Genomic DNA, 15,222 nt, shown 5'->3' on the forward strand with positions numbered 1-15,222 from the left:
TTTCTGCTACTTTACATAACCTTTTTGATCTAAGATATCGATATTTTTTCACAGCCGTTTCAACAATCTGTGTGTAAAATCATAGAAACTCCGTCTGTGAACTTGAACAGTATGATTTTGTATTGAATAGAATGAGTACAGGCTTCACTCTTTAACTGCTTAAAGTAAGTGACAGTTGAAGCAACTTGTGTACACGTGAATTGCCACTTTTACCGATAAGGATTTTTCTTGATTATGTTGCATATTATTGCAATGGGCAAGTCCCTATTGCTTCTAACTTTTTATTCGTGAATTCTTACCTGTTATAAAACGTCACACTTTCCCTATTGTGGTGGGGGTACGGCTTAATGCAGGTCTCAGTCTGGATGATCCTGGGTCCAAAGGTGATCCTTGTTCCTTTTTTACCACTAAGTGTAAGGCATATCTATATCGAGGAAATTCTAAATCTCCAATATGAATACCTCTTTTTATGTAAGTTTATGAACAATTTACATTAAAAGGCTCTGTTACGTACTCTTCGCACAATAATGTTCCATTTTTGGTAGTATTACATTACTGATCAGCAACTCACATTATCAAAATGTAGTTCTGTTCTGATATAACATTCCATCGTGACTTTATTTTTGTTGTGGTTGTCACGATGCTTGATGATCTGCAGATTCAAAATCGTTTAAATATAACTTACTCAACCGTCTGTACGAATCACAAAAAACTGATATTTTTATTAATGAGAAATAATATAAAAACGCGATTTTACTCTCGGCATTTCACTCTACTGACTTTGTTTGAGTCTCAGATAATAAATCACTGGAGCTTTGGTGAATCAACCAATCACGGTGTTTGCCTTAATTGTAAGTTTTGATGACTTTGGTGCTCCATTGTTCTCTATTCCTCGTTGCTTAACCAAAATAACTATTTCAGGCTTCTCATCTGCAAATTGTTGGCTAATGACAATGAACCAAATGATCCTCTGCCTATTTCTCATTTTCTTCCTTCGATATTATCCACCAAAATCTCTGACAGCCTTTTAAGATATGACTACATATCTAAAGTAGCACATCTTCCTTTTTATATATTTGTCCAGCAGTTATCTTTTTGTCTCCACACGTCTAATACTCCATCTTTAGTCTTTTTCTGTCATCGTTCTAGAATAACACATTCCAAATGCTTCCAACTATAGTAACACTCTAATAGTTTCTTTTTAATTTTAGTTTGATATCTTTATGAACAGTGTTTTGAGGTTGAAGAATGGATCAAGAATCAAGAATAGCATTTTATAATTTTTATATTTTGCTTTATCTCTTGTCCATAGGTGTCGTCATTATACTCATGTTTATCCCCAGATAAGTAACTCCTCTACTGTTCCAGTTCTTTGCCATCTACACTTCTACATAATTTGAGAGTTTCCTCATATCGTGAAACTACCATTGCCTTAGTTTTGTTTAGATACACTTTTTTTGTCCAAAGTCTTACTATTTACCAGGAAGCCTGTCGGGTAACCAATAGTTATGATAGAACATATTTCTTTCTTAAATTCATCCATAAATTTTGTATCATCACCATATTTATTATTACAGATATTTTCATTCACATTGATTGATCCATTCTGTATAAGTAATTATAATTATTTTTATCATAAACCACTCAGCATACAAATTATACAAATGTCAATGACACCACACATCCTTAAATGCAAACCAAATGCTTAGTTCTCTGTAATTGGAAGTACTGCTTCTTGACTCCGGTACACAAACTGTTCAGGTTTTTGTATGTGTTTGATCTATTCCAACCAGCTGCATTATTGTTCGTTAGTCCTATCAAAAGCTTTAGTAAAGACTCAAACATAAAAAAATATATATTTTTTTGTTTTCTTTGTATCTCTTTCACCTAACATCCTTAGGCCAAATATTCTCTCTCAAGCACTGCAATCTCTTCTAAAACAATTATCGTCTTCTGGCAATTCATTCTCAATCTTATGTTTAATTATGAAGTGTGACTGGTCGAGCTCACAGTTCTGTGTTGGTTACAGTCTATCTCGTAGGTGGTAGCAATGCTTATGTAGGGGTGGCATGGATTGTTAATCGAAATGGTATTTTAAATATCTCCTCAACAGGTCACCAGAACTTTGCAATACTATACAGTGTTTTCTTTTATAATAATATCTATGTAATGACTGAATTACAAGTTCTGAGAATGTTTGTAAATATCATAGCAAAAAGTTTGAATTTCTTGTTTTTTTTCCTTCTGTTTTTTTCTACACAAAACAATGTTGTTACCCAGTTTCAGAGAGGTGACCAAGTTTCGAAGACATTATCTGTTTCTATAAGTATTATTAATAACTAGTAGTAATTTTACAAATCATAATTTTAGTGTAACGATGCTATCATTACTTACCTCTTCAAGATAGTTTTTTAAATAGAAATTTCATTTCCTTTAAAAAGCTTAAGTACAGAGTAAAACAGGAATTACCAGCTAATAATAGATAAACAATTAATATTACATTTGGAACATCGTTGTATTTAAAACTTGGTTATAAATACAGCTTCCCGATGTCTACTGAAACATTGCATTAAAAATTAAACAAAAAGTTTGTTTGTTTGTTTTGTATTTCGCGCAAAGCTACTCGAGGGCTATCTGCGCTAGCCGTCCCTAATTTAGAGGTGTAAGACTAGAGGGAAGGCAGCTAGTCATCACCACCCACCGCCAACTCTTGGGCTACTCTTTCACCAACGAATAGTGGGATTAACCGTAACATTATAACGCCCCCACGCCTGAAAGGGCGCCCGGGATTCGCCCCCACGACCCTCGGAGTACGAGTCGAACGCCTGAACACGGTTGGCCATGCCTGGCCCTAAACAAAAAGTAAATAAAAAAGTTTTCATAAAATGAAGTAAGTTTAGGGATGGCTAATATCAATCCTTCAAAAACAATGAAACAAGATAGCAGGGATGGAATTTGCATTATTCCTATATAATAGCAAACGCACATTTAACACACAGCAACATATATGTAACTATTCAATCACAATTGAGTATAATTTATCCTGTTTTTGCCTGTTGACGTTCTACTACATCGTGTGCTTGTGCTATCATGTAGGGATGATGCCAATGTTATCCTTACCATCTTGTTTTCATTGTATCTTAATTTATATTACCCATCCCTCGATTTAACTTTTTTCTTGAAAAGTTTTTTTACTCCTAGCTATAGGTTTCCTGGGAAGGGTTTAGAATTTCGAGGGCTATCTGCACTAGCCGTTCATAGTATAGCGGTATAAGACGAAAAGAAAGGCAGCTGGTCATAACCACCCACCGCAAACGCTTGCGCTACTCGTTTACCAACGAATACTGTATTGACCGACACATTGTAACGCAGCCACAGCTGAGGGGGCGAGTATATTTAGTGCGACGGGAATTACGATTGCAGTCGCATGTCCAGTCTTTAAAATGTCCAATTCTTCTTAGAATTCTGCTGGAATGTCATCTACGCCACAATATTTTCAGTTTTTAACACTTTAAAGGCTTTCTAGAATTGTGAACCGCTGTTAATTGATTCTGCCACTTCTAGTACCCGTTCCTCTTCTTTGCCATAACTATACAATTCTCTCACAGATCACATCTGCCTTTCTTTAGCATACTTAATTTTAGGTGGTATCTGGTCGTCTGCATCTTTAATGGCTACATTGGAAAATAAGTTTTTACGTTCAAATCTTCATTCTTTTTTACATTTTATATATATGTCGCTTCGCGTTTCTAAATTTCACATTTCCCTCTCAAATACTCTCCATTCTCCTGTCTACACAAACATCCGATTCTCTATCTGCTTCCTTATATTTCTGTACCGTATTGATAATTATGTTATTTAATATTTTTTTAAGAATCCTGTCATTCATCCAGGTTTTGTTTTTACCCTTTCTTCTCTTTCTCTTCCCCTCAACTTTCTCTTTTGATCTATGTAACACTCATTTGGAAATAATCCACTAGTCTTCAGCCCATCTTATTTACAAGTTTTTAGTTTATTAATATTTCTAGCCAGTTTTTAAACTCTGTCACAAAATTATTTGCCAAGCTACTATTTCAAAGTTGTTCAAAGTCCTATTTATTTGTACGATAACTGAATTTTGATCAAAACCACATTTAGCTCATGGATACGTTCTATTTCAACAGAATTTCTGAAAAAGTTCTTTAATTAGAATGTTGTCACAAAACTGTATTAAATAACCAATCTCTTCTAACTCATTCTTTTCCCCTTGGTCATGTGGTCCAGTTATTACAACTTTTTTCCTCCAAACATTGGTATTTGATAAATTTTTATTTCGTTGCTCCTAAACATCTTGAAAACTTCTGATTTTCCCTATTTTGCTACTAAATGTAGGTATACGAACGTAGCTGATGGGATTTTACTGAAAACCTAACACTGCCCTGTTTAAAATAAGTGTGGAGTCTTTCACGCAGTTGTTTAATTCTTTGTGAACCAGTATTCCTTATCTCACTTAACCCTACGCTATCATATTTCGGTCTTTTTAGATCTTTCCATAAAGTGCTCAAACTTCCTGTTCTGTATGAGATCCTTACGATCCACATTTTGATTTTAATCATAACACTAGGTTTCCCATTGCTGCTTTTATGGATCCCAACATCATGACTGAAATGCCCCACAAAAGTGGTCTTACAGAAACACCAGACCCTTCCTGCTTGCAAACTTCACGACAAGCTGTTCAAGGATTCCATATCTGCAATAGAGTTATTTTCGAAATTCCTAAAATAATATGGGCTATGCAGTGTAAAAGAACTTTTAGCCTCTTTCTGCACACCATGTGTTTTAAAGTGTCATTTAGGTGTAGTTACTTGGATTGTTTTAGGCAACAGAAATCCCTCGCCCGTTATTATTGTGCATTATAAAACGTGAGTTTACTTTCACTATTTCATCATATCATTTTTATCTTAAACTCATGTAATGAGTTGCATAAGCTTATGATGACGATATTAATAACAGTGGTTCAGTAATTGGCATTGAACAATGGTTTATTGTTTTTCAAATTACTTCTCTATTTTTAGAGTTCAGTGTTTATTTAACATGTTCAGATATGGAACAAAGTTATTCATTAGTAAGGATGATGTCGAATGAAACCTGTTCATAAGCTGTCTTTTAACATATTGTGATCAGGGTGGAATCAAGGTTCTCATATCGGGTCCATGGGATTCATCAAATTCTCTCTACACTGTTTTATTCGATGGCGTTAGCGTGCCAACCACTCTCGTTCAGAATGGAGTTCTTCGATGCTTCTGTCCAGGTAGATATCGATTTTCTTTTTCTTTGGTTTGGTTAAATTCGTACTTGTCATAAAATATATGATGGAAACCTAACTCTAGCTTAAGAGTCGAAAATTAGGAGACGTTCTTCATCAGAATCTCATAACTGCACTTTTATAGCATAAACCTTTTGAATGTATTAGTATGGAACGTTTCCTTAATTTATCACTGCACTACATTGTTAAGTAAAACTAAAACAAAAATCTCACCAGTCCTCATATTTCATTAATGGAGCAAGAACACCTTCTCTTACACAAGGTAACATTTAAACATCTGTCAAAAATCTACCTCAGAATGTCAAAAACGGAGTGTACACATGCTAATTTATTTATACTTATGCTTGAAAATTCAAAAACAAATAACCTTTCTCGAGTTATTTCCAAAACTAGCAAAAGCATACACACAAATCACTTTAAAAGCCAACTTTCGTATGCAACTCTTTGCAGAGGACAAAGTTTAAGGTGACATACACCATTAACTATTCCTCACTCAATTCTATGCTTCTGTGTATTACTGTCAACTTTATGAGATTCAGTCACTCTGTTTCATAATTAGGTTTGAAAGATATAAATATTCAAATTTCTCATCTATTCACAAATCCATATCATTATGTTTTTTAACATATTAACATGTTGAGTTTTGTTTGTTTGAATGATGCTCAGCACAAAACTACACAATAGGCTACTTGTGCTCCGCCTAATGTAAGTATTGAAACCCAATTTTTAGCATTTTAACTCAAAATTACCACTGAGCCACGACCACGACCGTATTTAACTAATTCACTGTGGGTGGGACGTATATTTCCCAGTGCTCCCAACTCCTTCACACTGCGACTAGGACAAAAGTTTCCCATTGTTGATCCTGCTTACACTTACATTTGCTGGGTCCAGGAACATCATCTTTATTATCATTCCAGGACAGAAGGTTATCATAATCTTGCCTCATTGTTTCTTCATCATCACGCATTTGACTCATTTTCACTATCTTCTGAGTCTAGAGCCTCAAGTACACTTATATAGTAATAGGTGTTACTGTTTACTCTTCTAATGATTCTGGCACAGTTGGTAAATATTTCATTTAGGCATCTTGTTGGCCACCAAAGGATTGAGTGGTAAACATTAAGGGAACCTCATATCAACATTAGGTGAGATGCCAATAAATAATTTCCAATTTATTTTACTCCCATACGTCTAGTGCGGCAATTTTTAACGACAATGAGTTCAGTCGCTGATTCAAAACATGGATCAAATCACTATGAATAGAAACCCCCAGTCGCATTGTGTAGGGGTGTAAACAGTGGGAAGTATACGTTCCAGCCGAAGTGAAATAATTACGACTAGAAAGAAATTATGTTAAGAATAAATAACTCCAAATTATCCACTCGCAGTAAAAGTGTACTGTGGTGTTATCTCCTACTCTGATTATGATATGGATTTTGTTACTGATTATAAGGTTACAATATTTTTATGTTATTATTTCACATTGTTTTTCCTTAGCTCATGATGCAGCAGTGGTGAGGCTCCAAGTAGCGTGTGAAGGCCGTGTCATCTCCAACTCTGTGTCTTTCGAGTATCACAAGAAGATTGTTGGTACAATAACCTCAAGCACCTGTCACATGGACGGTAAGTAACGTCCTAATACATGTCATAGCTACTTGTCATTGTTTGTTAAATTCGCACAAAGATATTTGATGGTTGTTTCTATGTCAGCTATCCCTAATTTTGAGGTGATAGTCTGGAAAGAAAACAGTTGGATAACAACACCCACAACTACGGGTCACTCAAATAGAATAGTACAATACGATTGTTATTATAACACATCCCCAGCCCCAAGGAGCAAAGTGTTTTTTTTTTTTGGTAACGTTCCCGAACAACAACACGCCCAATCCACACTCTGGTACACTAATCAATGGTGCTGCACTTATCTCGTGACAAAAGTATTGCGACTCAGGCCAAGTATTAGTAAGTTTACTTTTCTAGGCACATTTGCAGCACTGCAGGACTATAAATCAAACTTATTTGTTAGTCTAATGAAATATTAACAGTTTGAAATGTTACAATAATAGAAATTTTTGCTTTATTGGTTACATTAAGACAAAATTAACCAACACTTGCTTTGAGAATAATTTTAAAAGTTTTACCAGCCCAATTCTTCTACACGAGAGCTATCTGCTCTAGCCATCTCAAATTTAGCAGTGAAAGACTGAAGGAAAGGCAGGTAGACATCACAGCTCACGGGCAACTGTTGGGCTTCTCTTTTACCAACGAATAGTGGGACTGACCATGACGTAGTAATAACCCTATGATTGAAAGGACGAGCATTTTAGGTATGAATTACAATAACTCTTTCCCATCATGAGTTAACTAAGGTGCCGAAATATCCTGATGTTAAAATCTACATCAGTGTGTCATAAGGCAAAATGCTAAAAACTAAAAGAAGCAGGCAGGAAAAGTCAAAATAAAATATAAGTTCAATTTTACAAAATGCTAGGCAAGAAAGGGTGTAGTAATAGAAGTTAAACAAGGTTCCCTAATGAAAGTAATTATCCAAGGTATACGTTTTTTTACAAACCTTGATTTATGAATGGTACTTTATTATATTAAATAATATACTTTTAAATATAAGTATTTTGTTATCCTAATCATGTCTGCATGAAAGGTGGTAGCTTTAGCCTACCATCTACATTTAGCATCCTCCACTATGTACCTTTATAATCACCGATTTCTATTGCTATATTTAGCATACTGTTTAGATTAACTACGTACATCACTTCTAACCTAATTTCTACACATAGGGCAAGTCTTGGAACTTTCATTAATGGAAAGATTGAAAGGAATGGAATCTCGGCTTTCCATTCCATCAGAACTGCCAATGAATCTTTGTTCAGATTTGCCTTCTGTAGAGCCTTCATCCTCACCTCTATGTACTGGTGACTCTCCTGGTCCTGATCAAAAGAAAGTATCTACGAGAACTGTGTAATACAGAAGATCTCAAACTTGTACACTAAGAGACCAACAAATGTTCTAATATAAACTTTTATGTGAAATAAACTAATAAGTGAGAAAGAAAAAAAAATACTGTATTGGGGCTAAAGCTTCTTTTCACTTAATTGGTTTTTTCATGTAAAGATTTATTTTAGAAAGTGTTCTTTCTTTGATTTCTAATGGGAGTCTTTTCTGCACTAACAAATTTATCCATTGGCTTACTAAACAAGAATATCCAGCTGTTCAAAATATTTGCTTCCTCATCTCTTGAGAACTTTGGCATACTTTAATAATGCATTTGCATTAAAGATAAAGAAAACCATTTATTAAAAGAATGATATTACTTATAAACCAAGGAAATACTTCTTGAAACCATCAGAGAGAAAAACCTGACATTATTTGATACAAGAACTTTCAAATGCAGCAGAGACATAAGCATTTAATACCACCACCAATGAAAAGAAGACAACAAAATATATTAAAATCTCAAGCAACTTAGAAAGACTTTAAACCTTGGTTAGAACCTCTATAGCAGTTGATACAGATCTGAAAATAACTAGGATATTTTACAGTAACTAAAATTAAGTGTGAACCACTTTAATATTTAGCTGGGAGCTAGGAGGTTCTAAAAAACATAAAATAGATCTAAAATGATTTTTAATCCATGAACTAAGTAAAAACTAAAGTTATAAAGAAACTCTCACAGTTACTAAGAGGTAGAGTAATTAGAAGAGTGAAGTTTAAAACCTTGGTAACTGAGAGAACAATAAAGGTTGTTGATAATCTTTACAGTTGGTGATGAAGCTGGCTGACAAATCTTTCAGTAAGTTAAACATAAATGGCACTGGGTAAGGAACATCACAGTAACTAAGACAAAGCATGATACACAAAAGGCATCCTGCAAGTATGCAGCTTAGAGTGGACATTGAACTAGAAACCTTAATAATATAGAAATTCAAACTCAGTATTGGGTAAAATCCTCAAAATAACTGAGACAGGCCTGAAGTTGACTTGGAACTTGCACAGTAATGAAGACAGACTGCAGGAAACCCTTATAATAAATGAGACAGGCTTCAAATTGACTAGGAATTTATACAGTAATAAAGACAGACTGCAGGAAACCCTTGTAATAACTGAAATAGGCTTGAAGTTGACTAGGAACTTGTACAGTAATGAAGACAGACTGGAGAAAACTCTTGTAAAAACTCAGATAGGCTTGAAGTTGACTAGGAACTCATATAGTAATAAGGACAGACTACAAGAAATCCTTGTAATAATGAAGTAGGCTTGAAGTTTACTAGGAACCTGCACAGTAATGAAGACAGACTACAGGAAATACCCGTAATAACCAAGATAGGCTTGAAGTTGACCAGGAACTTGCACAGTAATGAAGACAGACTACGAAAAACCCTTGTAATAACTACGATAGGGTTGAAACTGACTAGGAACTCATACAGTAATAAAGACTGACTGTGGAAACCCTTGAATTTGACTAGGAACTTGCACAGTAATGAAGACAGACTGCAGGAAACTCTTTTAATAACTGAAGTAGGCTTGAAGAATTGAAAGGTGGTTTCTGTTAAAAGCATACAACAGTTGAACAAGACATTTTGGAGATTTGAGTTTTACTTTATTTACATCCCCAACTTCATTGAGAAAGAAAAAAGGATTTTTAAGAATATTCATTACTGATATCTATCAAAATAAATCCTTTGATCAATTTTAATTTACATTAAATGAAAATTACCTATCAATCTCCACTGAAGTACTATCAACTAAATCCCCTGTTCTTCCATGAATCCTACATTAAGCCTTAAAATGCTATCTTAACAATCCAGTGGATCCTTGAAAAATATTAAACTTTCAACATAAATGCAAAATTAATTGTAAGTACATGAAGCAAGCAACTTGTATAATTTTATTCCTGCTACAGAAAATGTAGATTAGTTCAAACATTTAACTTAAAATGTTAAGTCTGTAATTTAACAATAAATCATAAAACAACACAGAAAAATAAAAACAGGCTATCAAACACAGGACACATGTATGTTTTTTGAAATCTTAATGCCTAAAGTGGTCAAAGGACAAAGTATTTATATTTCTTACCAAAATATTTATCTGGTCCAGAAATTATTAATATTTATATATCCCTATTGTACTTGTAGCTGTCATGGAACAAAGATTTAAATATTCTTATCAAGATCCTACAAGGCATAGATATATCTTAGTGTTTCAATCTTGCAAGTTCCTTGCTTTATGGATTCATGTGATTTGTGAACTTTTCTCATGGTCTTACAAAAAGCTTTCTGTTCTTGTTAAGACCTAAGCAAACAAATTCCAGCAATTGGTTTAATGGTCAGTGGAGCCTAGCATTAGAAACAAAGATAAACTGAAGCAACTAACAATGAGAATGTGAAACAATAAGATCTTTTGCAAAGAGAGTAAAATAATTTGTTAAAGAGAATGGCTCACAGATCCTGGTAAAATGTTCATCACTTAACCAAAAACCTAACAGAACAAATAATAGTGGTTTAAATCTATGAAAGAACAGTAAAATTAGTTCTATTTGTATCAATAACTGTGGGCTCCAAATATTTGGTTCAAATGACATTGCACTGACTGTTGGGCTATTTTCATTGGGTATTGTCTTATCAAAACTTTTGGTTCATCATAAAGTTTTATCTTTGTTCTACTTATATTAAGGATTGAAGTTTCTTCATGAAATTTTTCCCTCATTCAGAAATTCTCATTACCAGTAGATTTTTTTTTCCCTTTATTTAATGGCATTGATAAAATACTCCACTTTTCTTATAAAACCTTTTGTAAAATTCTGAAAGTCACATGAATTTGCACTGCACATATTGTATTTTGGAAACTAAGTACTGTTTTGGAGATTTTTGTACTGCTTCAGAAGTCCATAAGAGTTGTTTATGTTTGCCTCTTTTTGCAGTTTTAGAGATTGATTTAGAAACCTATTGAAGACATTCTTCTAATACAGAAGCCCATTCAAGAAAATAATTAACAATCAAATCTCCATCTATTCTTCTGACAAATTCATTGCAGCAAATATAAAAGGTCCAAGTGTCTGAAATATTTTTGCCAAAAAATTCAGCAACCATTACCTCAAGTTTACAACTACAATAACTAAACATGAACCACCTACAAAGTAATTGACTAATGGTGTATATGTGGGTCAGTAAAATCACACAATACACACAGCAAGTCAGAGTATATAATTTGGAAAAGGCCTAAACTATACATTGAAAAACTAAGAAAAACAAAATGAAAAGGTGTTCTTGTCTTAAAAATAATAACATTATTGCTTTTATCACTTAAAACATACTAGATATCTATTCACAGAAACCCTGAGGTTTTTCAGTGTATTACAAAGTAATTGAAAACCTACACTTACCTGTAGGGACAGTAAAATAGACAATTCATATCTGCATAAAAAGATACCCAATAATGTGTGCTCTCAGAAGTACAAACTTTCTTTTCAGAACCAATTATATAAAAACTGAGACATACTCAAGGTCTGATTTTACAAAATGTTCGACTTAACAAATTCCCTTCACAAACATCTCAGCAACATCAACACATAGAATGTAATTCTTGACCTTTAACCATTAACTTCTAATGATATTTTAAAAACTAATGACTCACTTTTGAAGAAAAAAAAAGATGGTTTTCAGAGATGTTAAAAGTAAAATAAATGTGAGATTTTTGCCAGATAAGTACAAAAAAGCAAATATTTAGGCAGCAGTTATCTTTACAATGTATTTAATGTTGTTAATGTTTCTGTATATTGTAAACATCATTGCATAATTGTCAATTTTATAGGCATATGTGTGGTAACTGTAAAATAAGTTATGAAATGTTCATTTGGAAAATACTTATGCTCTGTCATTCTGCTAATAATTTTAACATCATCATCTTCCTAGTAATTTATACAGTGTAAATTTATTAATAACTTTAATAGCAAGCAGAATCATAGATTTGAAGCCTGGCTAATCGCAATTTTTTACTTTTTCAAAATATTTCTAATGTTTATAGAAAAATGTGCCACTCTAAATTTCTACTGTCAATAACTTTAATTTAGATATTGTAACATTATGTCACTTAACCTATATACACATATTGTCATTCTATTATTAACTCTAAACCTAAATTGTTTTTAGTATCTAGTTCAAACTTTCTTCTAAAGTTCAGGCAATTATTCTTGCAAGATAATAAAGAAAAGACATTTGAAAATAATAAAAAAAGTTTTAAAATATGTATTTTAAAAACCAATGCATGTTAAAAAAAAATAGATAAGTTTTTTTGGTTATTGCAGTTTAATAATTAAATAATATTAAACTTTTGGCAGTTATTAATTTGAAAATTTAAAACATGTACTTAATTTTTCAAAAGTTTTGCAAATAGAAACTTAAATCAAAATATATTCTTTTAAATTATTAGAAATTAGAAAAGATGAAATATTTGTATACTGTGAAATGGATAGCATCTGTACAAGCATCGAAACTTGCTTATTCTCCCACACAGAACAATTTATAGAATGTTAGTATCCTACAGTACAATATTTTTTAAAATTTTTAAATTACCTTTTATTTTACTAAAGGATATTCTAGTACTTCTTCAATTATATATTATTTATGAGTATTTTATGCTCAGTAGAAGTTTTCTGAAATAAACATTTTATCACTTTATCAATAAATTAATAAAGTTGAAAAAACAACTATAAAAAAGCAAAATAACTTTTCCATGCTATCAAAACTAGAAAAAAACAGGTAACTTTTAATTTACAAGGTATTCTATTTGAAAACAGTATGTGAAAATTAATGTTATTTTAAGCTTCATATGTATGTAATACAATTGAAGCCAGCAAAATATTATAAGAAATTTTAGGTTTAAAAAAAAAAGTTATACTTGTTTGTAAATTCTATGGAACTATTAATACAGTTGAATGAAGAAACTTAGAGATTTATTCAATTATGACCACTTGAATTTTCATACCATAAACCTGGAACTAATTTGATATTTAACTTTTACAATTTCTTTAAACATCATAATGAGTTTTCTAGTCAAAAGCCTGATTTTAAAAAAATAAAATCAAATAAATAAATCAATTATTAAAATATTACAAGATACAGTTTCTCACTAAAGGCATAAAAATCACTAACTGAAAGTTAAATTTCTCATACTTTATAACATTTCCACATAAACTATTACCAGTTTAGCTTCCCAAAACTTTTTCTATTGTTGTTATTGTACATAGCTGTTGAGATTTCAGAGATTTATTCCTTTTTGTTGATTCTTTTTACTCACATGTAAGAAAAACAGTAGCAGGTGGTGCTCGAAGAACAAAGGGTATGTGGTAAGAAATGTCCTTTTCTTGTGAGGCCCATGTGTATTGTGTGTAATTAAATGTTTCCACAAAAATATAGTACTTGTCTCTTTCTTTCATTTTTTTTTTAGATTCATTACATGGTTTATGTTTTTGAAAATGGGAGTACAAAACATTAAAATTGACAACATTTTATTGTGTTGAAACATCTACGTCTTTAGGTGTTACATCTGCCCAATATCTTTTGTTAAAATATTGACAAAACACTGATATTCTAATGAAACTTTACAGAGCACCACAGGGCTCATTTGGTTACTAAATACTCATTCATACTAATTATACTTCTTAAATATGTATAATATAAAAAGTAAAATTTCTACTAACACCAGGAAACACACATCACATCATTAAGTCTACATTTCTGGAAGAGGAGAAGTCCATTAAAATGGGGTATATCTGAAAAACTTAAACTTTGCTCAAATTTTACAGGTTCATAACAAAAACAAAATTTCAGGAAGATAGAACTTAACAATAAACTGATGTATAAAAAACAGATCCAATCTACTAAAGAAAAGGTTAAAGCCATTTTCATCATTTGTTTAATACAATAATACAAGTTATTCTAAGATCATTAACAAAATGAGTGAGATTCAGAAACCAAGGGAAAGAACATTAAAATTAAAACTGTCAAATAAATATTTTAAAATTTGAGTTTTATCTAACAAAAAGTTTCAAGAAGTGGACTGATTAATTGTGTTTGTCTTACATATATGTATTTTTTTAAATCAAAGAAATTCCCACTTCTGGGATTTGAGATGTCTATACTAACATATACACCTTGTAGAAGTATTACACAATTTTTAAATCTTAAAACAACTGCAACTGCTGTTTGTATGATTAAAAACAGACAGAAGATTAAGACAAAAATTGTGCACAATAGATTCAATCTCACAAAATGGTGTTGTGACTGTATGTTTCAGTTAAAACTAAAATATTTGGAAGAACATTTACTTTATCACAATTGGTCAAACTTCACAGAACTGAAATTTAAATTTTTAAATATACTTTCAACTATAGGCATCCAGAGCTTGGTTTAGTTCTTCATGTATGGATAATACCATTGAGACAGAGGTTTGAATGTTTCTTTTATGACTTGGGGAGATGTCCAACGTAACAAACAGTGAGGTCCTCCAGCCTTGTCATTTGTACCTAATAAATCAACAGAATTCATCCAAATGTTTTATGACAAAATACAATCAACTTGGTGAACTTTACATTCCTACTAACATTCAACATATCTTTACCATTACAAGGAAACTTCCAAACCTGACATAAAGCAACTAAACAACATTAAGACAGTCTTGTCTTTTACTCCAATAATATAAATGTAACTAACATAAATTAAAACTGAACTAATATAACACTAAACACATATCCAGAGTATCAAGTGCAGTACTGTAAAAGAGCTGAAATGATCTAATACACTTTCACTGCTCTATTATTAGAATCACACAATTCAACAAAGGTTTTCACAAGATTGCTGTATTCATAGTATTACAGATTATTTTATAAAAACAACATATTT

The 15,222-nt window shown here is 32.2% G+C and overlaps 2 protein-coding genes across 2 annotated transcripts in view; one reads left to right on the forward strand and one right to left on the reverse strand.

The window, feature by feature from the left end:
* The window catches only part of LOC143223075 (calmodulin-binding transcription activator 1-like), a 40,052-nt gene extending 25,204 nt beyond the window's left edge, over window positions 1-14,848 (forward strand). The window contains exons 9-11 of the mRNA XM_076450500.1: window positions 5,164-5,290; window positions 6,806-6,931; window positions 8,104-14,848. Coding sequence (XP_076306615.1) covers window positions 5,164-5,290; window positions 6,806-6,931; window positions 8,104-8,288 — 438 coding nt within the window. The 3' untranslated portion in view covers window positions 8,289-14,848. The remainder of the gene's footprint in view (window positions 1-5,163; window positions 5,291-6,805; window positions 6,932-8,103) is intronic.
* LOC143223076 (delta-1-pyrroline-5-carboxylate dehydrogenase, mitochondrial-like) overlaps window positions 13,813-15,222 on the reverse strand; it is a 69,069-nt gene continuing 67,659 nt past the window's right edge. Inside the window, exon 14 of the mRNA XM_076450501.1 lies at window positions 13,813-14,846. Coding sequence (XP_076306616.1) covers window positions 14,731-14,846 — 116 coding nt within the window. The 3' untranslated portion in view covers window positions 13,813-14,730. The remainder of the gene's footprint in view (window positions 14,847-15,222) is intronic.

Source organism: Tachypleus tridentatus, chromosome 8, assembly GCF_004210375.1.
Source record: "Tachypleus tridentatus isolate NWPU-2018 chromosome 8, ASM421037v1, whole genome shotgun sequence".
NCBI lineage: Eukaryota > Metazoa > Arthropoda > Merostomata > Xiphosura > Limulidae > Tachypleus > Tachypleus tridentatus.